This window comes from Seriola dumerili, unplaced genomic scaffold, assembly GCF_002260705.1.
Source record: "Seriola dumerili isolate Sdu_G_001 unplaced genomic scaffold, Sdu_1.0 BDQW01000138.1, whole genome shotgun sequence".
NCBI classification, from domain to species: Eukaryota; Metazoa; Chordata; class Actinopteri; order Carangiformes; family Carangidae; genus Seriola; species Seriola dumerili.
The window spans coordinates 14,199,192-14,221,989 of NW_019174393.1; the positions used below are offsets into that span (position 1 = coordinate 14,199,192).

The 22,798-nt window shown below is 40.5% G+C and overlaps 1 protein-coding gene across 1 annotated transcript in view; it reads right to left on the bottom strand.

The window, feature by feature from the left end:
- Positions 1-4,240: 4,240 nt before the first annotated feature.
- The window catches only part of syn3 (synapsin III), a 106,879-nt gene continuing 88,321 nt past the window's right edge, over positions 4,241-22,798 (bottom strand). Inside the window, exons 8-15 of the mRNA XM_022749796.1 lie at positions 20,609-20,671; positions 15,897-16,039; positions 14,120-14,194; positions 13,765-13,867; positions 6,624-6,755; positions 5,549-5,567; positions 5,187-5,343; positions 4,241-4,835 (exon numbers count right to left, since the gene is read on the bottom strand). Of these exons, the coding sequence (XP_022605517.1) occupies positions 4,712-4,835; positions 5,187-5,343; positions 5,549-5,567; positions 6,624-6,755; positions 13,765-13,867; positions 14,120-14,194; positions 15,897-16,039; positions 20,609-20,671 (816 nt within the window). The 3' untranslated portion in view covers positions 4,241-4,711. The remainder of the gene's footprint in view (positions 4,836-5,186; positions 5,344-5,548; positions 5,568-6,623; positions 6,756-13,764; positions 13,868-14,119; positions 14,195-15,896; positions 16,040-20,608; positions 20,672-22,798) is intronic.

The following is a 22,798-nucleotide window of genomic DNA, read 5'->3' on the forward strand; positions in this document are numbered from 1 at the left end:
TTTAAACACCTAAAATTCACCCCCTGTACAGTTGTCATGAAGGAGGGAATTAGCAATAGAGACCAAACTGTTTTTTTGTATCAGGCTGTAAATATGTTTATTTCTGCTGTAACGTTGGACATTTTAACATGGGAGTCTATGGGGATTGACTCGCTTTTGGAGCAAGACTCAAGTGGTCATTAGAGGAACAGCAGTTTCTGTCAATTCAATGTTGGCTTCATTTTTCAGTCCCAGACGCTGATGCTTGGTATAATGTGGGAAATGCCAATTTTTCTCCAGAATGAGTAGCTATATGCATTTAATTCAATTCCATTAAGTGGATACTAATACTTAAAGAGGCGAATGTTTTGGGCATGACTGAGTGACTGAGTAGCTCTTACATCATTACTGTGTTAGTTGTCACATGCAGGTGTTTGGGTTTTTGCAGGGAATCTAGACTTCCTCAGGTTGATGTCACACACACTACACTGTTGTTTCTCTACAGTACATGTATCAAACTGATAAGCTCTTAGTTACATTTTGCTCATTTCACAAAATCTTTTCCAGTACTACCACTCTATATTTTCTGCAGAGGACTGCTGAACTTGAGGTAGTTACTAGTAAAGTTTGCAGCTCAGTTCAAATTGAGTCAGTTAAAAAAAAATACAGGTGTGTTAAGCTACTAGTTTATAGCAGCTGAATGAGACTCTTTGTCTGTTCCTAAAATAAAAAAAAATGTAAATGCAAATGTAGACTTCAAAAATCATTTGACATCTGGTCATTGTTTATAATCTGACCCAAGAGATGAGCATCAACTAGATCCTAAACTGCATTTTAAAGCCAAAGTCTGGTAAAAGTGAGAGAAGCGACATCAAAGTTTATCTTTCCTCCCGTATGACTTCTGTTGATTACTGCTGTGTGCCTCTGAGGGGCAGGACAGACCAGCTCATCTTTAAAGTCAACACACAGTGATCCAAGTTCATATGTCAGTTTATCGGTGACGTCACAGCCATTATTGCGCGGCACATAAGGGACAGTAAATCCTCATGGTCTGGTTATGGCTTATCACACTGCAGTATTACACACCGAGTGTTCGGCATCTTTACAACAAAATAAAACAATATGATGTAAACCGTCACAACAAAATGCTAATTTGGTCCATTTTGACACAGAAAGTGCTCAGTAACACTGCAGTAACTCAGGGATGAAGCTGACTGCAGATCAGAGGTTTACTTCTCCAAACAGTTTGGCAAATTTAAAAGGCAATAAAGGACAATATCACTGGCACAGACTTCCTCATGTTTGAAGGTGAGCAGACTAACAGACCGTTGGCTAACCATTCTCTCCATTTCGATGCTGCTCAAATACAAACAACAGAGCTGAAGTGTGAGGAATGGATGAAACAGTCTGTTCATCTGCTCGAACATGAGCTGCAGATGTTAGCATGTTAGCATATGTGGTTAACTAGCTTACAGCATACAGTGATTAAAAGCAAGGAGCATTTGACACTATATTACTTGACAGTTTTATATTATTTAATGCACAGAGCATACTGGTCCTCATTCTTACCAGATTATTCTTATCATTTTGCTCAAGAGCAGCTGTTAGTAGAAGTTAAACTACAACTCTGATCAGTGCTTTGTACAGTTATACAGTTGTACGGTTAGGAGCACTGTAGTGTGTTTTGTCACACCAACACACACTAAGCTGTTTCAGTGCAATGAACAAACAATGTTAGTTTTTGATGTTACTGCCAGTAAGACTGGAAGGCAACGTCCGAAAGATAGGCAAAATAAATAAGGCAAAATAAATAAGGTAAAATAAATAATATTAATAGTAATTGTAATAGTTTCTCTTACAGTGTTGAGCTTCTAAGTTTAAAATCAAAATGAGTTAAAACTTATATATATACTTATACTTATATAATAATAATTATTGCAGAAATGGGCAGCTCTGTTTTTGTGGTCGTATTATAACTAATCATAATGGAAAATTTACAACTTTACACACACATACACACACACCCGCACACACAACTATAAATTTTGTACAGCGTCATGCATTTGAATAGATTTTACTCTTAAATGGAGGCCATTATCATTATTATTATTATTATTATTATGATTATTATGATTATTATGATTATTATTATCATTAAAAGAACAATAAAAACTTTGGAATCCAGACAGGTCCATTTAAACTACTGCATACTGCTCACAGATATTCACACTGCAGTCAATCACTGTATATCTTGTCTTTGTATTTATAGCACAGATAATTTTAGAGCAAACTACCACACATCTTGTTAATTTCCTACAATAGGACCAATTTATAGATTATAAGATTGTGATTGTGCTCTGCATGAAAAGCAACATAAACAGCCGATCTCCTCCTGTAAGCAACTGTCACATCAAGGCTGCAAGAATTCTGTAGGAAGCTTGCTGACAATTAACTTAACAGGTCCATTTAATTTCACGTTGTTGTTTTTCCTCTTAAAGATGTAATTTAGTGCTAATTATAAGGAGAACTGACAGAGTGAACACTTGCAAATAATTACAACAAACGGGTAGCTTCCACTTCTTTGATCAAAACAACAAATATGGATAATTAGTTTTCTATCATATAAATTAATATTTACATAAATTAAAATGGATTTATGTCAGTCATTAACTCTGAATGACTGAAAAACAATATTTGTTTCATTGAAGGCTACAATATAGTGTATGCACATTACATCTTTAGAACAGTTCAATTCCTCCTCAGTCAACTGTTTATTAACAGTAACACTTCCTAGTTCTGGGAACCTACATAATCTATATTTTCACTATCAAACATCATCATCCTTTCCAGGAAATCATAAAGAAATGACAGCATCCATTGTTTCTGCTCTCTTTGTAGAATAGTTAACAACATTAGCTTGTGTTGGTTTTCTATTAGAAAACACCAGTTTGACTCTATGTATGTTCACTTACATGGAGTACATGTTGGAAACGTACCAATGAAGGTATAACAAACACACCGTGTGACCACAAGCTGAAAAAAGGATGATGATAAATTATCTATAATCCCAGCTAACACTGGCTGTAGAGAATAAAGGAGAGTAAAGAGATAAAATGTGACGTTAAACAACCAAATCTCTTCTGTCTCAGAGGAAACTGAAGCACATGAAACATCTTAGAACATCACATCCGCACCGTTTGCCTTTAAACACACAGCAGTGATTCAGATTTTACAAATCCCCCACAAAAATACTCCACAGTGCCACTCACAAAGCACGAAACATCAAGAAACAGAACAATTGCAGGGGAAGATCTGAACTGTGATGGAAGACGACGGCTGTAAGCCAGTACAGCAGGGCGGGTTCGCTGTGTGATGGTTTTCTTGACCCAGTGCAGAGGGGACTTTTTTTTTTCAAAATGTTTTATTAAAAAGCACTTTGGTAATGTTAGGCCAAGGTAGAGGAGTCACTACGAGAGCCAATATGTGTCTACAGCACACGGACGTCTGAGAACTGTGGCTGCTGGCAAAGATGCTCGGAGGATCGCTGGTGAACCGAGTGGATTCAGAACATTTCTCATGAGTTCACAGGAACCGTTTCAGATCAGAATATTGCTGTCAACATCTGCAAACAGTTTGGAAGCTGCGCGTCACTTAGACTTATCAAAATAAATTTAAATGAATATATAAATAAATTAAACACGGACAGATAACAAACTGTTTCACTGGTTGTACAAACACCGTACGACTACATACGAAGCAGTACCAGCTAGATTCACCACTGGAAAGGCCAAACTGGCTGATCTGAACTCGAGGGGCGACTCACACATTTGTATCGATGCTTTTTACCTCGGCTTCGACTTGAAACCCAATTACAGCATCAACTTTCCTCTAACATGAACCCTGCAGTGCTGTTAAATGAAAACACAAAGAATTATGGGAATAAGGAGACAGCTGCAGAAGCATGTGAAAGGTGCTATATGTAGGTTTTCTCTGCCATCCAATGTTTTGTTTTTTTTTGTTGCTGGGAGTGGGTGGTGGTGGTGATAATGGATGCTACACACGCTCTGTGCAGTGTGACTTCTTCATCCTCTCATGCTGAACTGGCCGCTACAGTGACTCTCTATCACAGAGTGGTATTACAAGACGGGATGGGCTGGCTAGGAAATTAAAAGTTCAAGTTGGTGTTGCTTGCCGTCGCTGGAGACAGCTCTTGGCAAGTAAAGGAATGAAGTTTGATGTTGAACTTGCAACGTTTCTTCTGGACTGGTGAGTAGACAGCTGTTAATGCTAATGTTGGCTATGTAGCTATAGCAAAAAACTTACATATAGCACCTTTAACAAAATAATGGCTAAACTAAAGCGTATATGGACCTGGTGTAGAGTATGTCTTTATATGATCTTAGAGGAGGAGGAAACAGAGTAGATCATAAAGTGGAGTAAAAGTTACAGAAATCTGAATGGGGTTTGGTTTGACTCTGCGTCTGCGTCTGATGTCCAACACGTCTTACTCTCTCCTGTAAGGAAGACAAACACTCTGAAAACCTGTTGGCCTTTCTAGTGATAAACATATTGTTGACTTGAGGACAGCGGATTGCACCGGGAGAAGGAAAGAGAAAGACCGGGAAGCTGAGGCTCGGAGGAGGAAGGAGACTCAGATGAACCAGTCAGGTTTTTTTTTTTTGTGTTTTCACACCTGACAACCGACAGGAAGAGGAAGCTTCTGGGCAAGTTGTTAGTCGGAGAAGAGGCTGGCGAAGGACTGTCGGAGGCTGCGGATGGTCTCGGCTTTGGCCTCGTCGTCGGTCAGGTTTCCTCGTAAGGTCTCTGTGAAGGTGTTGGTCAGCGACTGGGATTTGCTGTGCAGTAAACGGAGGAGCGGTTTAGTTTACTGAAGATGAAAGGTTAGATGTAAAGAAAAGCCCCAATCTGAAATGTAATCTTTACGAATGTTCTTCAAACCAAAATCAATGCAGTTTTGTCTGCAATTAAAAAGGAGACTGAAGTGTATCAGCTGGCTCTATGTCTCCATCTAGCAGCAGCATGGGGCATTACACTTTCAGATGAGATCACTGAAACATATATAACAGGATATAAAATAATTCATCTATTTTTTACCTTAAAATATCAGGTAAACAAACACATGAATATCTAATGCTGACGTCTAATACACAATGCGTGACATCAGCTGATCTTTAGTCCGGACTCACTTTAGCTGTGGTGACTGTTTCTGAGCTCCAGGCCCGGAGGAGGCGGGGATGGGACCGGGCTGGAAGGCCTGGCTGGGCGAGGTGGTGGCTGAGCGGGCTCGCTGAGGTGACCCCTGGGCTGACTGGGATGGAGAAGCGGAAGCAGAGCGGTGCCCTCCTGCTGCAGTATGCACGCACACACACACAAACACACACATACACAAACACACACACACACACACACACACACACACACACACACACACACACACACACACACACACACACACACACACACACACACACACCATGTACAATGAATTATTTCACTGTGCTTCATCACCACACAAGTGAACTCCTGTAGTGGTGAAGTGTTTTCTTACCTCGCCTGGGCTGTGTGGTCTGTTGATACAGAGAGAAATAAAGTGAGACACATGTCTGTATTGCATTTACCTTTTTGTTGGAGTAAAAAGTATATAAATATAATGAATTAAAATGAATGTATGTACAGGGTAGTACGCAGTGCGGAAAATACCACCTATACAGTAGATATCAGAGAAGCCGGTTCACTAAGTATTTTTAAAAGAAAGCCAAAAACTTATCTGTTCACTTTAGCCTTTAACTAGCTCTGAAATTGAAATTGAAATTGAAATCTCAGTGAGATTGCACCTGTATAGAAAATGTTGTGGAGCAGCTGGACGAGACTGACCTCGGTGTAATCACAACCTGTGGTGCATTTGTGTCCATCAGGAAAAGAGATTCTGTAGAGATGCTTGCCTCAGAGCAGAGGAGCTATTTAATAGTTGTTTTTTAAGAAAAACTTTCTTGATTTATTTATTTCTATTTTTCATTTTAATAAAATGTTATTATTTTATTATTATTCCATCTCATTTTACATTAATGTTCCTCTTTTGTCTGTTGAAGCACTTGGTTCATGTAATTTCTTCACTATTGCTGCATTTCTTGTATGAAAGGTGCTGTACAAATAAAGTTTATTATCATTATTATCAGTAGTAGTGTTAGTAGTTCCATTGACAACAGCAGTAGTAGTATTATCATTGTTACAGGTGAAAGTGTGGGGTTTGGCTTGTAGTTGCAGCACTCACCTGTCGTTACAGTAACAGTAGCAGCCATGTCAGTAGTAAGAACATGATGTTTGCATTAGCAGTAGTAACAGTAGTAAAATGAGTGGTGGTATTAGTAATGGTAACATTGGTGGAAAATAACATTTTGTTTTTTATAGAGGTAGTAGAAAGATTTTTTAGTATCAACAGGAGAATTAGTTGCGGCAGTTGTGTTTATAGTTATAATACTAGTAATACTGGTTAGAGCTACTGTTTAATTATATTAGTTGCTTGACTACAGCAGCAGTGCTATAGAAAGCAGTAGCAGTAGTTACAGCAGCAGTAGTGGTGCCTATGTGAAGGAGGTTTGTCTGACAGCGATGTGGTGTGGTACCTTGACGGAGGAAGGCTGTGGTGTGGAAACTCCCAGCAGCACGTGGGCCATCTTGTTGATGACCAGCTCTGTGATCAGCTGTTTATCCTCCTCCACATGCTCACCAATCAGAGGCATAGAGCTGTCCATCACCTACAGAGACAGATAATAAAACAGCTGATCAGCCTCCTGGTTAAACGTCATGACTCCTCCACCAGGTGGCAGTATAGTATCTCTTATCATGAAGACGAGACGGGTTCAGAGCCCCAGTGATGACAGTGGTAATGGACTCGGTGGTGTTTTGCCAGCAGTGATGAGTCATTTTACAGAGATCACATATACAGCAGTGTTCCCCACAGTGAGCTGTAAGCTACACAACACTCTGCTGGCCATAAACACTATTTATTGCCAGATGCATTGAGCACGACACTGAATTTGCACTCCCATACTCTTCAGAAAGTCCCTTGTCCTCATCTGTCCTGCTACACCCTCCAACGGAGCGGCAACAACTGCTGTTGTTTAAGTTTTTATCAGGAGGTTGAGACCCTGTAGAAAGGACAGAATTTTTCTCTCACGTTTCCTTTTTGTTCTTCGTGCTGATAGTAAATCACATGAATCAAGTAACAGTAAAAGGAGAAAGTTGTTTACTCTGCATGTGCAGCCTGAGATGAGGTATTGCTACATTTTAAGGGACCATGAGACAAAATGTTAAAAGTCACTGACCTACTCTCCACTGAAACCTGAAGATAAAGTGACAGGGTATATTTCAGCTCATATCTTATCTTTAAAAATGATATTTTTCTCTGCCCTCTGTTGAGCAAAAAGGAACCAAATTTAGAATTTCCATTGAGCAGCAGATAAAATGTGACTCCATCTATAAATATTATGTTGCCCCAGGCATGACATGGAGGGGCACGGACCACATCCACTGCCACACAAATAATTAACCTCAAAGAAAAAAAACAACAACTTTCCCACCACTTGAGCTCACATGCACGTACATGTGTGCTGCAGAGCCACAGAGCACATGGGGCTTGGAGAGCCGCCATCCTCCTCCCTGAGGACCAAAACAAACAGGAGCAGAGGAGTGTGGCTGCTGGTACTGCTGGTTTGGATGCAGATGCCTGGAGTGGTGGATGAGGCTGCAGCACCACGCCCCAGCCACTGGCTGTAAAAACGGCGCAGAGCGTGCATGCCTGTGCTGATCCTCTTGTACACAGTGTACACTAAGCAGAGTCCAGTCATGTGCTGCACAGAGTGTGCAGAACTCCCACTCCAAACAAACACTGCACCAGCTCACTGAACGGGTTTCCCCCTCTCTGTGGTTGAAGTTGCTTTTATTAGGGGCATCAGTTTAACCCTGCTTCACAAACAGAAAAACACACAAATCAAGGTGGTGTGGTTTTGTTAAAATTAAATTACGTGACCTTTGGTGGCACAATGGTGGTCATGTATTTAAAGGGGCCTGCTGTTGATCGTGTTACACACACAGTTTCCATATATCACCAGCTGTTCTTGGGCCTCGGCTTGTTTAACACCATCAGGAACAATTTGGGATGATGCCGAACCTCCTGGAGCTGCAACCAATCATGATTTACATTATTAATTAATCTGCCATTTGTTTTTTCATTCAACTAATTGGTTGTGTATTCTGTGAAATGTTAAAAAATAGTGGAAAATCCAATCACAGACTCTAAGAGCCCGAGCTCACGTCCTCAGATGACTTGCTTTGACTAACTAAAACTCTAAGACCCAAACATTGTCAATTTAACTTAATATAAAATATAAAAAAATCTGTAGATCTTCCCTTTTTCAGTTGTTTTAGCTCTAAAACCAACTGTCCAATCCACAGTTTGCCACACCCCTCCCCAGAGGAGCGTTGTCCAATCACGGCCAAATGCAACTTGTCATGACATAAAGCTTTGGGTTTCTTCACACGCATGGCACTGTGTGAAGAGCTGTAATCAGCATTGAAAGTTTTCAGAGCCATGTTGTTTTTTAGTGTTTCCAAAAGAAAATAAACGATTTAAACAGTATGTTTATCTGTTGCAACATATACTGCAAATGTTAGCATGTCCAGCTAACTACCTTACTATCCGCAGTAACCGAGCCAAAGCCAATGAGCATATCATTATTAGGTTAACATAGGTTACGTTAAAAAAAGCCCTGTTTACTACTAGCACATGAATTGTGTAGTACTTCCCCACTGTGTGGAAGCTGGTCCTGGATGATGTACTCGTCATTCTTAAAGCCTTTTTCCTTGTCAAGTTAAATCTGAAACCAAACTGTCTGAAAATGAACCTTCAATGAAATTCTACAATACAGTATACTGTTCTACCAATTACCAACATACATTGTTCTAACATACCAAACATGTCATAGGTTTGTGTAAAACCTAGCAAAACCAACCTCCATCCAAGTCTCAATCAGTTCTCCTTATGTCGGCCTCACACCAAACCCCTTTACAAGCGATTTCACTGTCACAGACACATTTCCGAGGTCAGAATAACATCATGCGAGTTTTGCTAGAGTTGTGGTGCGCTCCCGTCATCTCGATCGTTTGATGTAAGGTGTTGTCTGTAGATGTGACAGGGTGTCAGACTTAGTCTTTTAATAGTCTTTTCAAAGTCTTCTAGTGTGTAGTAGGCATTAGTTAAATGACGATGTCTTAGCCTCATGTTTTATTTGGTTTTATGTTGAAAAAAAACAAAAACATTTGAAATCTACACTGTGTTTTCATGTGCAAGAGTTTAGTGTGCAAGAGCAGTTTGAGATCTCACTTGTTGGGTTCATACTGTTCTACAAAGAACCACATACCAGAGAACCCTTTAAAGCCCTTCCTTTTCTGTGTAGCCAGCGTCTTGGCTAGGATTGGTGGCGAGGTGGGGCGTGGCACGGTGTTTTGGCCAGTTGAGTCATTACCGCAGGGGACTGAGCAGAGTCCTGGCAAACGACCGCCAGGCCCACTTCAAACGGCGTGTGGTGGCGAGCAGAGGCGGGATCCACCCTGCTGATTTATTAGGATACAGAGTCATCTAACAGAAGACTGGAGCTGCCACTGGCCTTTTCAGCCAGTGGAACACAGAGGTGTTATTCTGCACTTTTATTGAGCTGCACAGTGTTCTGTCTGGACAATGTGCCCCGCTGTACGGGAAAGTTCAGACGGCACGACATGTGAAATGTGCTCATTTAAAATTATGGTGCAGTCGCGGTGGGATGGGCCGAGGGTGACGTTTTTCCGGGAAAACAACTTTAGCTTTAAGATAGCAGTGTTTCTATTCCTCCCTGTTGTGAGCTTAAGGATTTTCATGATTCACTCAAAGTTTAAAAAAAGTTTATTTGACTCAGTATCCTGATGCTGTGTGTCCTTATACACCTCTCTGTCTAAGAATTCAAACAGCTGTTATTTTGTCCAAAAAATACACGGCAAGTTATTGAGTGAACTCATGTCGTGTGTGTGTGTGTGTGTGTGTGTGTATGTTATCTCCATTTAAAGGCTGCATGAAATAAAAAAAGCCTTTCATGCCTATCATGTGAATGTATGTTAGTTTATCATTTAATAACAAGGCCACTAATTTCCTTCCTGTTAACTAAAATGTCAGTGTGTCACGTCCTGTCATGTTACAGTTGCTGTGATGTGTTGTTGTATTGTATGGGTTTTGTTATGACATGTGATATCATGCAGGGCTGAGCTATAATACAGTACAATGTGACATATATTATCACAAATCATATTCTGATATGCAATACTAGAGGAAGAAGTAGTAGTGAGTATGCAGTATTTTCTGCAGTAAAAGTAGAAATACTGCAGTATAAGAATAGTCTATTACAAGTAAAAATCCTGCATTCATAATTTTAGTTGAGTAGAAATGCAACAATTCTTAACAGCAAAATGTACTTGAAATATCAAAAGTAAATATAGGTACTAGAATACCCCCTAATGTTGAATGAATGTTATCTCAGCCCACATCACTGGATTATTATTATTGGTAATGAATTAAAGTTTAACCTATAATAATGCTTCACATTTTATGGTCTTATGTTTTCTATGTAAAATCCTGAATCCTCTTCTAAGGAACCAGTAACTGTATCAGTCAAATAAATGTAATGTGTTGTGGAGCAAAAAGTACAATATTCCCCTGTGAAATGTGGAGAAAAAGTATAAAGTAGTACAAAATGAAAAACTCACAGTACTTATAAATGCACTTAGTTATATTCCAACACCATATGATACCAAATTACAGATTGGGAAATAATGTTCATGTCAGTCTCTGACTTGTTAGTCCAAGGTGGAGATATCGGCAATTTCTGATACTTACCACACCTGCCACTCGGTGAAAAGACCTACAGACATCTCAACAAACTGTTGGCAGAATGGCTGAAAACACACAAGTAATAATAAAACCTAATATTAATACTTACTTAATATACTTATTCAGTTCATTTTATAGGAGCTGTACACTGTTTGTATCTGGCTTCACTTGGTAACAAACTACTACAAAGCTAATTTATGCTAGGGCTAACCACCTTGGAATAATGTGTGACCACAATAAGAGGTGTTCTTCCTGTTCTTCCCATTCAGATGGTTCAAAAAATGCTAAAATTAGCACGCTAACATGCTCACAATGACAAAACTAACCTCTTAGTGTTTAGCAGCATGTTTACGAAGTTCAACATCTTAGCTTAGCACCTTAAAATGCTAACTTTTGCTAATTAGCACCAAACACAAAGTAAAACTGAGGTCAAAGGGAATAATTTTAGTTTTGCAGGTTGGCTAATATAACAGTTACTGGAAACATTGGACAAATTAAACTCTTGTAGTGTGGCATTTTGCCATTTTAAGTCATGTCATGTCGATTTTCTATCGTCACGTCACATCGTGTCATATAGTCGTGTTGTGTAATTACTGTCGTGTCATTTGACATTAGGCCGTGCCTGCTGTGTGGTGCTGTTGTGGGATATCATGTCACATCATCCTCCACTGTCTGCACATGTTTACAGTGAAGAGCCACAAAGCTGGAGTTTGCTTCATGCAGTAAACTGTTGATGAAGTGCCTGGGAGCAGCTCATTACTTTTCATTAGGGAGAGGTGTCATGGCTGATGTCTTTGTCTGGAATAGAAAAACAGGATCCCACTGTGATGGGCCGACAGCTCTTCCCTGTCAGAGTTAATTAAATTCCATCATGCTGAGGGGTGAAAGAGGGACAGTCAGACGGAGAGGACGTGGAGGAGGAAGTGTAGCTCGTCGGGGAACATTGTTCCTCGACTGTGTCACTGGTTTCTCTGTGTCACAGTCCAGCTCCGAGACTACACATCTCTGGGGAGCTGGTAGATATTTCCTGAGATAGTTTGAGTTTAAAAAAAGGGGCTTATTTTCTCACTACTGACCTCACCCAGCGTGCAGATAGAGAGAAGTGTGATGTCATGCTCTCAGCCTAAAAATGGGCATGTCAGACGTGCCAGACCGGCCTGTTTCCTAAGATCTGAAGACACAAGAAGGCGGTCTAAAAACAAAACTGATTACAGATGATACAACGTTTAATCTCCTGCTTCTCTCTTTATCAGCAGTTATTGCCTGCCTGATCTTCATCCAATTAATGATTTCCTGTTTTACAAAATCCCCCACGCAGCATGACCAAACCTGCCAGAGGATTTTAACGTGCCAGGGGAGAAAGTGACAATAATAGTGATAGTAGAGTGAGAGCTCTTCTATTTGAGAGAAAGCCGTCTTGTTGCTGGATTGCGCTCTGGTCTATTTTCAGCTCCTGTAGGTGTAGAAACTGACATTTGCTTTATTCATCATGATTTTTTTCCCTGTATGTTTGTTGAATACTGTGGCAAAACCGCTGCCGCTCTTCTTTCTGAGGGATGATACCTTCACCACCAAAGACAGATTGAGATCAATGGGTAATGTTTTTCTACTTTGTTATCGAACTGCTTAAAATATACAGCTGTAACCCCCCCCCCCCTAATTTTAAAATCAAACCTGTTCTTTTGGCCACTTGGGGGCAGCAAAAACACGCTGTAAACACAAAAGTGACATATTATCACCTCCTTAGCTCACCTGTTAGCAAACAGTCTCTCATCAAAAGCTCATTTCTCTTTATATACAGTCTGTGCTACATCCACGGTAGAAAAGAATAGACCGTGATGCAATGCAGCAAGATCATTTTTCTAAAAACCAAAGGAGACCATGCCTTTGCAGTTGTGGCCCCCACCCTCTGGAATCGCCAATAAAAAAATGCCATTTCAGTTAACAGCTGCAAAAAACTCACCTATTTCATATGCACTTTACCACATGGTGCACTTTAAAATGTGTGATTACCCCCCTGTGAAACTTTTATTGTTTTTATTATTTTACTTTTATCGTTTTCCTATCATCTCCTGTTCTTATGTATTTCTTAAATGTTTTTACTGGACAGCCACTTGTAACCGAGGTTTCAAAAGGTGCTCTATAAATGAAACTTACTTTCTTATTTTTCAGCTATTTTGATGGAGGAAGCTGCCTGCTGCTGGAAACAACACTGATAAGAGCTGTGAGAGTGAGCCGGAACAGTACAGCTCTGGGCCATCAAACCAAAACAATAAGCTAAAAGACGCTAACAAGCTCCCTGGAGGTCAGAGTAACCACAGATAATTCTCTGTGGCCATTACTATGAGCGACACCTTGTGTTTCTGCCATGTTCATCCCTGCCATTGACAGAAAAGCTTTACCTAATCTGGTTGTGTCTAGTCATGCCACAGCAATTTCATTGGTCTATTAACTGCAAGCTACAAGTCCAATGCCAAACTTTACCAGCAGACTGAAATAAACAGACTGTTAGCAGACGCAGTGAGTCAACTGTTGACTCCTGATGTTTTCATCCTGCTGCCTGTTTGGTCTACGGACTAATCATTCTTTCAAGGCTCCGACGATCATGTGCAATCAAGTCTGGCTACACCCTTCCCTGTTGACTTTCATCATCGTGACATGAAAAACAGTATCAGCAGGGAAGGAGACTGAATCAAAGCTAATGTTTACACTGAAACGGCGTTTTACCATGAAATCTGGTCATGCAGGTGACTGGCCGGGGTTCCCAAATACACTGACGGTTGCCGCCCCCTTTTTCTCAAAACTGTTTCCTTAAAGTCTCCGCTGTCTATGGTGAAAAAAAAACTGACCTCGATGATATAGTCGTTGCCGTCTTTTCCGTGGACAGCCTTCACTGCACAGATGTCAAGGCCACCAAACATCTCAGCACAGGAGTCCACCCACAGCCGGTATCTGGAACACAGGGACACAAATAATTGATAAGCTGATAATTAAAGACCTAATGTGCTCTTGGGGTATCATGAAGGATGGGTTGAACTTCAAAGGACTTATAGTTACAAATATATAGGACATTTGTATTGTCAGTAATTAGAAATAAAAACTGCCAGTTTGTGTAAAAGAGAGATGCGAGATTTAGTCTTTGAAGGTATAAAATACACAAAAGCCAGGTCTGTATTTTCTCATCATATCACTGAGTCATCTCACCGGTCCGTCATTGCGATCTGTTCCAACATGGCAGAACCTGTGTTCGCCTTCCAGTTGCCAGAAATGGATGTTCTCCTGAAAACCAAAGACAACCATCAGGAAATGAATCATCCTCCGTCCATACACAAAACTACAAATTCCCCCAGGAGTTAGTGACTCACAACTTTTTCTTTTGCAGCTGAATAGAAAACCTCACGGGAGAAACTATCGTCACTATCGGTGATTGTTGTCCACACCTACATTATGTTCGTTAAAGACGTGCTTTTCATGGTGAGGCTGGGGAAACGAGATGGAGATTAGGCTGGGCTACTCTGTTCGGATAACTGTTTAGATACAGGGACTTGAAAGTTAATATTCTTTGTTGCTACATGCTCGGCTGAATTTACAGAGAAAGGGCTCATCATTCCAAATGGGTGTGAGGGTTTGAAAAAGGAAGGAGACCATGTCATGAGTGCAGACCTTGTTGCCTGGAAACAAACAATTCTTATTTTTCTATCTGCAAAGCACTCTGGGAAATATCTATAAAAACTTATCATTAAACATAACTCTTCTGAATAGCTCAACGTACCATAGCCAAGTGTTATACCCTGATGCTAACTGATGAGCGCTGATGGCTGCGAACTGAACCCTTTTCAATAGAAGTCAGTGGCACCACGACTCATCTTTATTCTTAATACACAAGAAAAGAGGCTAAATGTAGGTTTTAGTGAAGTAATCACACTCATTTCACTTAACAGTAGAACAAAGTGAGACCTATTTTTCCATTTAGCTCTGTAGTTGTTTTATGTGATGTGGCATTGCGTGTTGCATTGTAGCAGCTGATGTTTTTCCAGCAGATGAGGCTTCCTGCCACATTTACAAGGGTTTTTAATTAACCAACATTAGGAAACTGGGTTAAAGATAATGAAGTAAAAGTTTTAAAGAAAAATAATTTACAGGCAAACACAAAACACTGCAACCAATTTTATTCATTCCTTTCTGTCTAGTATCAGCTGTAGCAACATATTACCCATTATGACTATTATTTTAGGACTGGCCTGATTCTCCTGCAGGGTCCGCCTACAGACAGCTTCGAGGGAAAAGTTGTGAAACCCTGATTTATGGCTTTTAAACGCACCTGCACAAAGTGACTGTCCCAGGTCTACGGCACTTTGTCCATTCCTGTATCTCCTTGTTATTGCCGCCTGTCTTGGCCTGAATCTCGATGAGACCTCTGTTGTTAAATGCTGGTTAAATAAAGTTAGTTAGTTTTAGAGTGTATTTTAGCCACTTCTAGAGCTGGTTGTGGTCCAGGAATCATTTGAAGGACCCAGGAACCTTTCCTGTCTTGACCCCAGGAATGAGGGACCAAACACAGTTCCTAGTGCCAGAAACAGCCCCTGCTCTGGGAACAGTACTCTCTGATGGGGCATGTGAAAATCACACATGAAACATCTTTGTAATCCATTATTGGACTTATTTGCCCAATCTTCACAGATCTTCTGTGCAGTGGAAACACAAAAACAAAACATGCAAGAGTCGGGTTGAAAAGGTCTATTGGTGAGTGTTGTTCTGTCTAATGAAGGTTTAGATGCTGTTTCACAGGATTTTCCACTCTAAAAGGAAGAAAAAATAAAACTTGTGATGCAAAAATGCCCAAAACCCTATGATATTGGCTCAAAACTTCAGTTTTATTGTGAGCTTCACTACATTAAAATGGTATCTGTCATCAATTGCACTGGTTGAACTCTACATACTCCTCTGAAGTGTATGATGCCGGTGCCGTTAAACATCTTACATGTAAGCCTTGTAGTTGTTGCCGATCTTCTGGATGCGGATGTCATACTTGGACTGGACGTAGGGCTCGGTGGTGGCGTAGGTCCCAGCCAGAGCCACCACGCTGGTGATGTCCTGGAAGTCCTGCTGGTTTTCAACTTTGATCTGTGGGAGAAACGACACTTGTTGAGGGAGCGTGTGGCTAATTACAGAGCGAGCTGTCAAAGATGGCAGTGGCTGCTCAGAATCCCACAGGAATGTCACACTTGCACACAGGCGGGATAGTAAATGGTCCCTGGGTGAAAACATTGCCAAGGGCAGCTTTGAACTACATCACTTCACTCGCATCGAGTGATTACACTGAAGACTGTAGACACCAACTGAGGGGAAATGACGCAGTGGAGCCCATCAGCACAAAACATGTCACATAAATTCACTTTAACTTTTAGATAACTAGGTAACAATGAGGTGTGATTTCGTAACACAGGAAAGGGTGTGAATAAGTGACCTGTAAGACCTCCATTTATTTCTATCTACACTCTATCTTGGCTACAAAATTACTTTGTTCACTACAGTTCAGAGCGATCACCTGTCAATCAAACATCCTCACTCTGACGTCCTCCTATATTGATTTTCTGTGGATGATGTTTCTGTAGGTGGAGCTCTTTGTCTTATTTAAAAGTCACATATTATATTAGATAAGTGAAATTTCCATGTCTTCTTTGATTATAAAGCAGGTCTACATTCTATATTAATACTGTGAAAGTATCAAAGCGCTCAGTCCACAGAGAAATGCACACAGCCTGTATTCACGAACTGAACCTTAAAATTAGCTGTCAGGACTTCTGTAACTTTGTGATGTTACAACAAAGCAGTCGCCACTCTCAGCTATGCCCCAAACCCCGCCCACCTGAATCCACCATCCAACCTTGCAGGATTTCCGACCTGTTTTTTCTAGAGCTCCAGGGTAAAACCAGAGAGAGGAGATGTAAAACTATACTGAGATGGTTTCTGGTTCTTAAAACCACTGGAAAAGTGTATGGGACCTTTAACTCATCTGATGCACAGATTTATGAGGTGTATTCTACAAGGTTATGGGAAATGGGGCATCTTTGCAGACAAACTCATTAATCAGCAGCTGTAGTGTATGGTGAAATGTCAGAGCTCAGTGTCTGAGATGCAAAATTATTCAGTCCATAGTTTCCACTCACTCATCATGATCCATTTCACTGGTACCATCGCAGGAATGCTGATGTGCCATCATGAAAGAAGACAAAACTCTATGCTTTGCTCTTGTGATGTCAGTTTAAATGTAGGTTTAAGTAAACTTCAAGTAAAGGTTGAAATCTCACTTTAAAATGACATGGAAATCGGTTTGCAGTTGTTTGTTGATCTAAACTTCACGTCCTCTCTAGGGGTGTACAGGCCTCAGATGTTAATATTCCGTAAGTTAGCTGCATGACTCAAGGTCTGAATTTGTAGAACACTTTCATCTAAACGTGACAATTTGTAAGGTCTAAGGAAACAGTTTAATGCTGTGTTTATAAGGTTTTAGGTTTAGTGCACTTTCACACACAAACAAAACCACTGAAAAAGAAATACAAATTGTTCGGGTGGAACAAAGAAATCCCAAGGAGCTTTTAAAATGATGCAACCCTCACCAAATACAAGAGAACCAACAGTAGGAAAACAAATAAAGCCAAACTGAGCATGAGTGATCGGTACCAAAACCATTAAAGTAGGTTCAAATGTTCAAAAGAAGGGCAACTTTTAATGGTTATTGTGGTCCAATAAACAATGTTGTCACTTTGATGGGTAATTACATGAATATACTTGTTGAAACCCACATATGAAGCTTTCAATTGCAACTAAATCCATTAGTCTCTGAAATGAGCTCAGAGGGCAGAGTAGAAAATATCTTTACTTTTTCCAGCTGATAAAGTCAGATCAACAGAGTACTGGCTATACTGTAGCTATACTGGCTAACAGCTGCAAGTAAACATCACAGTAAAATAGCATTAACAGCTTGAAGGAATTGTGTCAAAATTTAAATATGTCCATTAGCCTTCTCAAGCTATATCACAGACTGTTTTAAAACTAAAGGATTTACTTTTTCTATTTTCATAGTTAACAGTGTGTCTTTGTACTACAGTGTTACTTGGTCTGGTATGACCAGTAGTAATGGTTGCTAATGTTAGCAAACTTTAGAAATATCTCTTTGTGGGTCAGTTTAACATTTCTATACTTAGGTTACTGCTACGCTAACATCAACATGTCACAGACTAACATTTCAGATGTAAAACAAGAAGTAAACACAGCATGTTAAATGTTCTTCTGTTACAAGCTAAAACGTACTGTAGCACTAGCATAAGCGAAAAGGCTAATAAAGTCACAAAAATGCGTAATATCAGTTACACAGAAATACTGTATCTAAAAGTTTGCTCAGATTAGCCAACATAAGCCAATAACAGACCTATAAAGCCTGTACCAGAAAATACCTGTTAGCCTAGCTTACTTCACTACAGAGCAAGGGCATGTTTTCATTGATTATGAACTCACTGTTTCATTTGTGAGAGGAAGAATGTGTTATTTTATCTTTTAAAGTTACTGTTGCGATTTGTGCTTTGATAAGACTGTCCAGATGCTCAGCCTTTCTCAGAGTGTCCACTGTGGACCACATTACTGTTTTGCAGTGTTGTTGGACTTCAATGTAACTGACCATTTTACAACACTGTATACTCACCTGGCTACACCAGTTTACAGTTTATGTTTTATAATTTATGTCAAAAATGATGTGTGAAATGTGGATGAAGCTAATGGTTAGCCTTGGGCTCAATTTCAGCAGTTATCAGCAGCCTATTCAATATATATATCAAACACAGACAACAGATAAGATCACGGAGCGGTGGCTTAAGACTGGGTCAATTAAAAGAATATCAAATGAAACCTCCGACATACTGAACACAACAGGCGAGTGTTAAGTTTTACTGGTAATGTAGTCACCACAACTGAGACTTGTAGTGCAGATTTAGGTGGTCTGTGAGTTTCATTTTAATGGTTTTGTCCTCGGTGTGAAAAGGTTTGAAAAACACTGACCTAGATGTATCATTATTCATGGTCTGTCATATTACATTAAAGTTTGAAGCATTGAGGCTAAGACCTGAGCCTTGCCTATAGCACAGTAAACATGCAGAAGCTGAAACAACAAAATCAACTGAATGGAGGGAAGTGACTCACAGTTCCCATCATGGCTCCAGAGGTAGAACCTGATAGCTAGCAGCAGGTCAAGTACTCTGCTGCAAGCGTATAACCCACCCAGAGTAGCAAACAATTCAGTCTGAGAAGGTGAAACACTGGCAAAGAGATGAAGAAGTGCTCCTGGTGGAAAAACTCATGTCACACTGGTCAGTGTCCAGACTTAGTGACGTACAGAGAAAGACGTCATGAGGAAAGTGGGTGGAGAGCTTTCTGCTGCTGTTATGTCAGTTTGTCACATGAAAGTGACAGCAGTGGCTCAACATTAATCTAGTAATGATCTAAAGTGCAACATGTAGCACCTTTAAGCTATGGTTGATGTATTATTACAGGCCACATATATAGTTGGTGTTTTGTTGAGTAAATGTGTTATTATTAAGCTAGAAATGCAAAATCATTGTCAGTGTTACAGGTTTGTGTCAAAAGCAAACAGAACAGCGATGACCTAAATCCCACATGTTCCTGTCTGTTCTCAGAGCTCTGTGAGGTCTGAGGGGTTAAATGAGGTCCTGCCTGGTTCCCATAGAGCCTTATGGGAAATTCTATAGCATGTCTGGCTCCTGAACAGGAAACCAAGCCCATCCAGACAGACGAGGGCCAAAGACATATAGGAAGTGCCTACCGCTGTGAGGAATCCAAACGACTGGCGGGCGAAAGAGACTGAAAGAGACACGTGTTCGGGAGAATGAGGGCGTCAGCTTTCTCATAGCTGTGTTGATTGTGTAACCGCGTCTTCAAATAAATAAATAACAAAATCCATTTTAAATAGAAAGTCCACGGTGTTCAGTATTTATTCAACAGAAATGACAGACATCAGTCTATAGTCATTCCCCTGCAGCGATCATGTTAGATTGTCTGAGGTTGTCAGACTTTTGCATAAAAGAACATCAAAAATAAAACTGCCAGTGGACTGTACTCAGACCTTATCAGTGGTGTGTGTCTGTCTGTGTTTGTGCTGTTCTGCCTTTGTAACAATCAGACATCTGCTCAGTGAGAGTAAACATGGGAACACGCTCCTCACTCGCCCGATTATAACTTTGATTTGGCCATCACGACTGATTTTAAAGATCACGGAGAGACAGCACGGGTCTGTACAAAATAAGACAGGTGGGCGTTTAGGTTTGTGATCTCCTGCCTCCTGTCTGAACTTCAGACCAGTCAAAGCTGTCTGGTTTAATGTCACATGTTTGATTTGCATCACTGGACTGGAGTGTGATCCTGTAATCTGAGCATGTAAAGGTGGAAATCTGAACTGGTGAGCTGCTGTATGTGTGACGCAGATCCTTTTCACTATCAGTTAGACGCCTTCTGGAGTATTCCTGGCTTAAGATAAAGAGGAAAAACTAACTGAAATATGTTCAGTTTAAAATGTGTCCTTACCCCAAATCCAGGCAGTTTCAAGGCGAGGGGTTAGGCATCAAGGTCAGGACTAAAGTTCTGGGATTTGGGACTACTTTCTGTATATTTTAATTTACTCACCTTTCCCATACCAGAGTGGGCGTGTCCCATCTTGACCACCACAGGGTAGGAAGGAGTTGTCACCTGCAGACAAAGACAACAGCAGATAATTAGCTGGTATTATAACCCAAGTCTTTCTCTGCCTATTTGCTTTTTTGGCATTTAAATAGCAAGTGCAAAAGCACCAAAACATTCCTGGGCCACCAATGAGGTCAAAGGTTAAATATACAGTATATTTACATTAGCTGATTATTAGCCACTTTGGGTAAGCGGGAACAAGCTGGAAACACAATCACCCTATTCAAGTGATATGGCAGACTATCAAACGACACCAGTGAGAGTGGAGTAAGCGAAGTGTTGGATGCTGCAAAGTCAGGTGATAATATTTTTATACATTTTAACATAAAAAATATTCTTTACAGCTGCTTTAAATAAAACGCTGATGTTAATGTGCAGCAGAAAAAATAAAGAAAAAGGAGGGATGTGCTGCCTTAAGGCCAAGGAGGCTCCGGGATTATTGGTGTCAACACTTTGGAAAAGGATGTCATACTAAGTAAGGACATTCAGATCTGTACTGTTCTAAATATACAGTAAGACAGACATGTGGTAAACGCCACATCTAGACGCAACCAAAAGTGGAAAACTATTTCCTTTGCAACTGATTTGGATTTGTACATGAAGTGTCCAGAACCATATAAATGCTCTGGCTCTCATGCCACACCGCTGAATTTACAGCTGCCCAGCTCAGGAGGCGTGAGCTGGAGTCAGAAGAATGTCGAGATTATTACACCAAAGAGCGAGGTTCTGGGAAGCTGGGTGGAAGACCACAGCTCATGGGGATGGGTTTGACCGCCCGCAAACATGTTATTTCTTATCGTTCGTAGAACTGTAATGGATGAAACATCAGCAGATGACATCAAACCTCCCTGCGGTTTTAAACGCCCCCTGATAAATCTACTGATATGATTATAAATGGGATGTAATCTAAAGAGGGACTTTTCCAGTTTATGAGGCACTTTCACCACCCTTATGTGAAATCGGTCTTAGGCAGCAAGGCCAGGATACATAAGGGGCCCTTAAATCAAGTTTACTGCTATTATGACAAAGAATATTCAGTACTGCCACATCCAAAGTTTGCATGGAAGTCAGAATTCACAACGCTTCCATTCATATCGCATTTTTCAAAAAAGGTGTGTAGATGTAAGGATCCAAAAATTCCCCAGGTGAAACACACACTTAAATAAACACAGTAACATGATGCAGATACAGAAGATGTTCAGGCCACAGGCACAAGGCCAGATCATGTATGTAAGAGTTCAGATCTGTAAGAAGGAAGGGAACGCCTCAACAGCTGCTCTCACTTCATCCAAACCCTCCCTGACAGTGACGGGGCTGCACATCCTAATGTTGCTGTCGGCCTTAAACAGACACGGAGCGGCTGCAGGGTGTGAACGCTGCTCCTGTTGACAGGTTGTAACAGTACAGGCCCGGCCGACACGCTGCCAAGATAAAGTGTTCTCTAATTGTCTCCATTATCACCTCTCAATTGCCAGAATACAGAGGGGAGGTGAGGCGGTATCAAGACTTTACAATTCATTTTCAAGTATCAATCATTCAGCAGAGAAAGGAAAATGCAAATGGGAACAATATGGATATAAGAATTTGAAACTTACGACACATAAGACAATGAGTGTCTTAAATGGTCGATGGCTTAAATGGTCATCGGGCTGTTCAACACGTTTCAACTATGATTCAAATCATACAATTTCAAACCAAACTATTGTCAAGATATTGATAATCAGAGATGAAACATGGTTCCGAGAGCGACATATTTTCTCTAGTTTTCAGTCTGTACTTTGGCATCTTGGATTGAAATGCAAGAAATGACAACAAGTTTAAAACTACACTCCATAACATTTTCATTAAATCAGTCCCCATTCTTGATCTTATTTGTGATCAGCATTTTTCAATTTATTCACATTTTTTAATTACATCTGTCTGTTGTTATCTGACAGGATTCAAATTCCTTGAACAAGCACAAAGAACTGAAAGCTTAAGGATCACAACTTTAAAGTGCTGACTTAAAGTTTCATGGGTGTTTGACGAGGCTGGACTACCAATCAGGACCCCAGATCTCCAGGGACCCACAAAGCTGCAGGTGTACTCGGCATCAGTGAGAAGACATCGCAGAGCATCAGAATCCAAATGCTG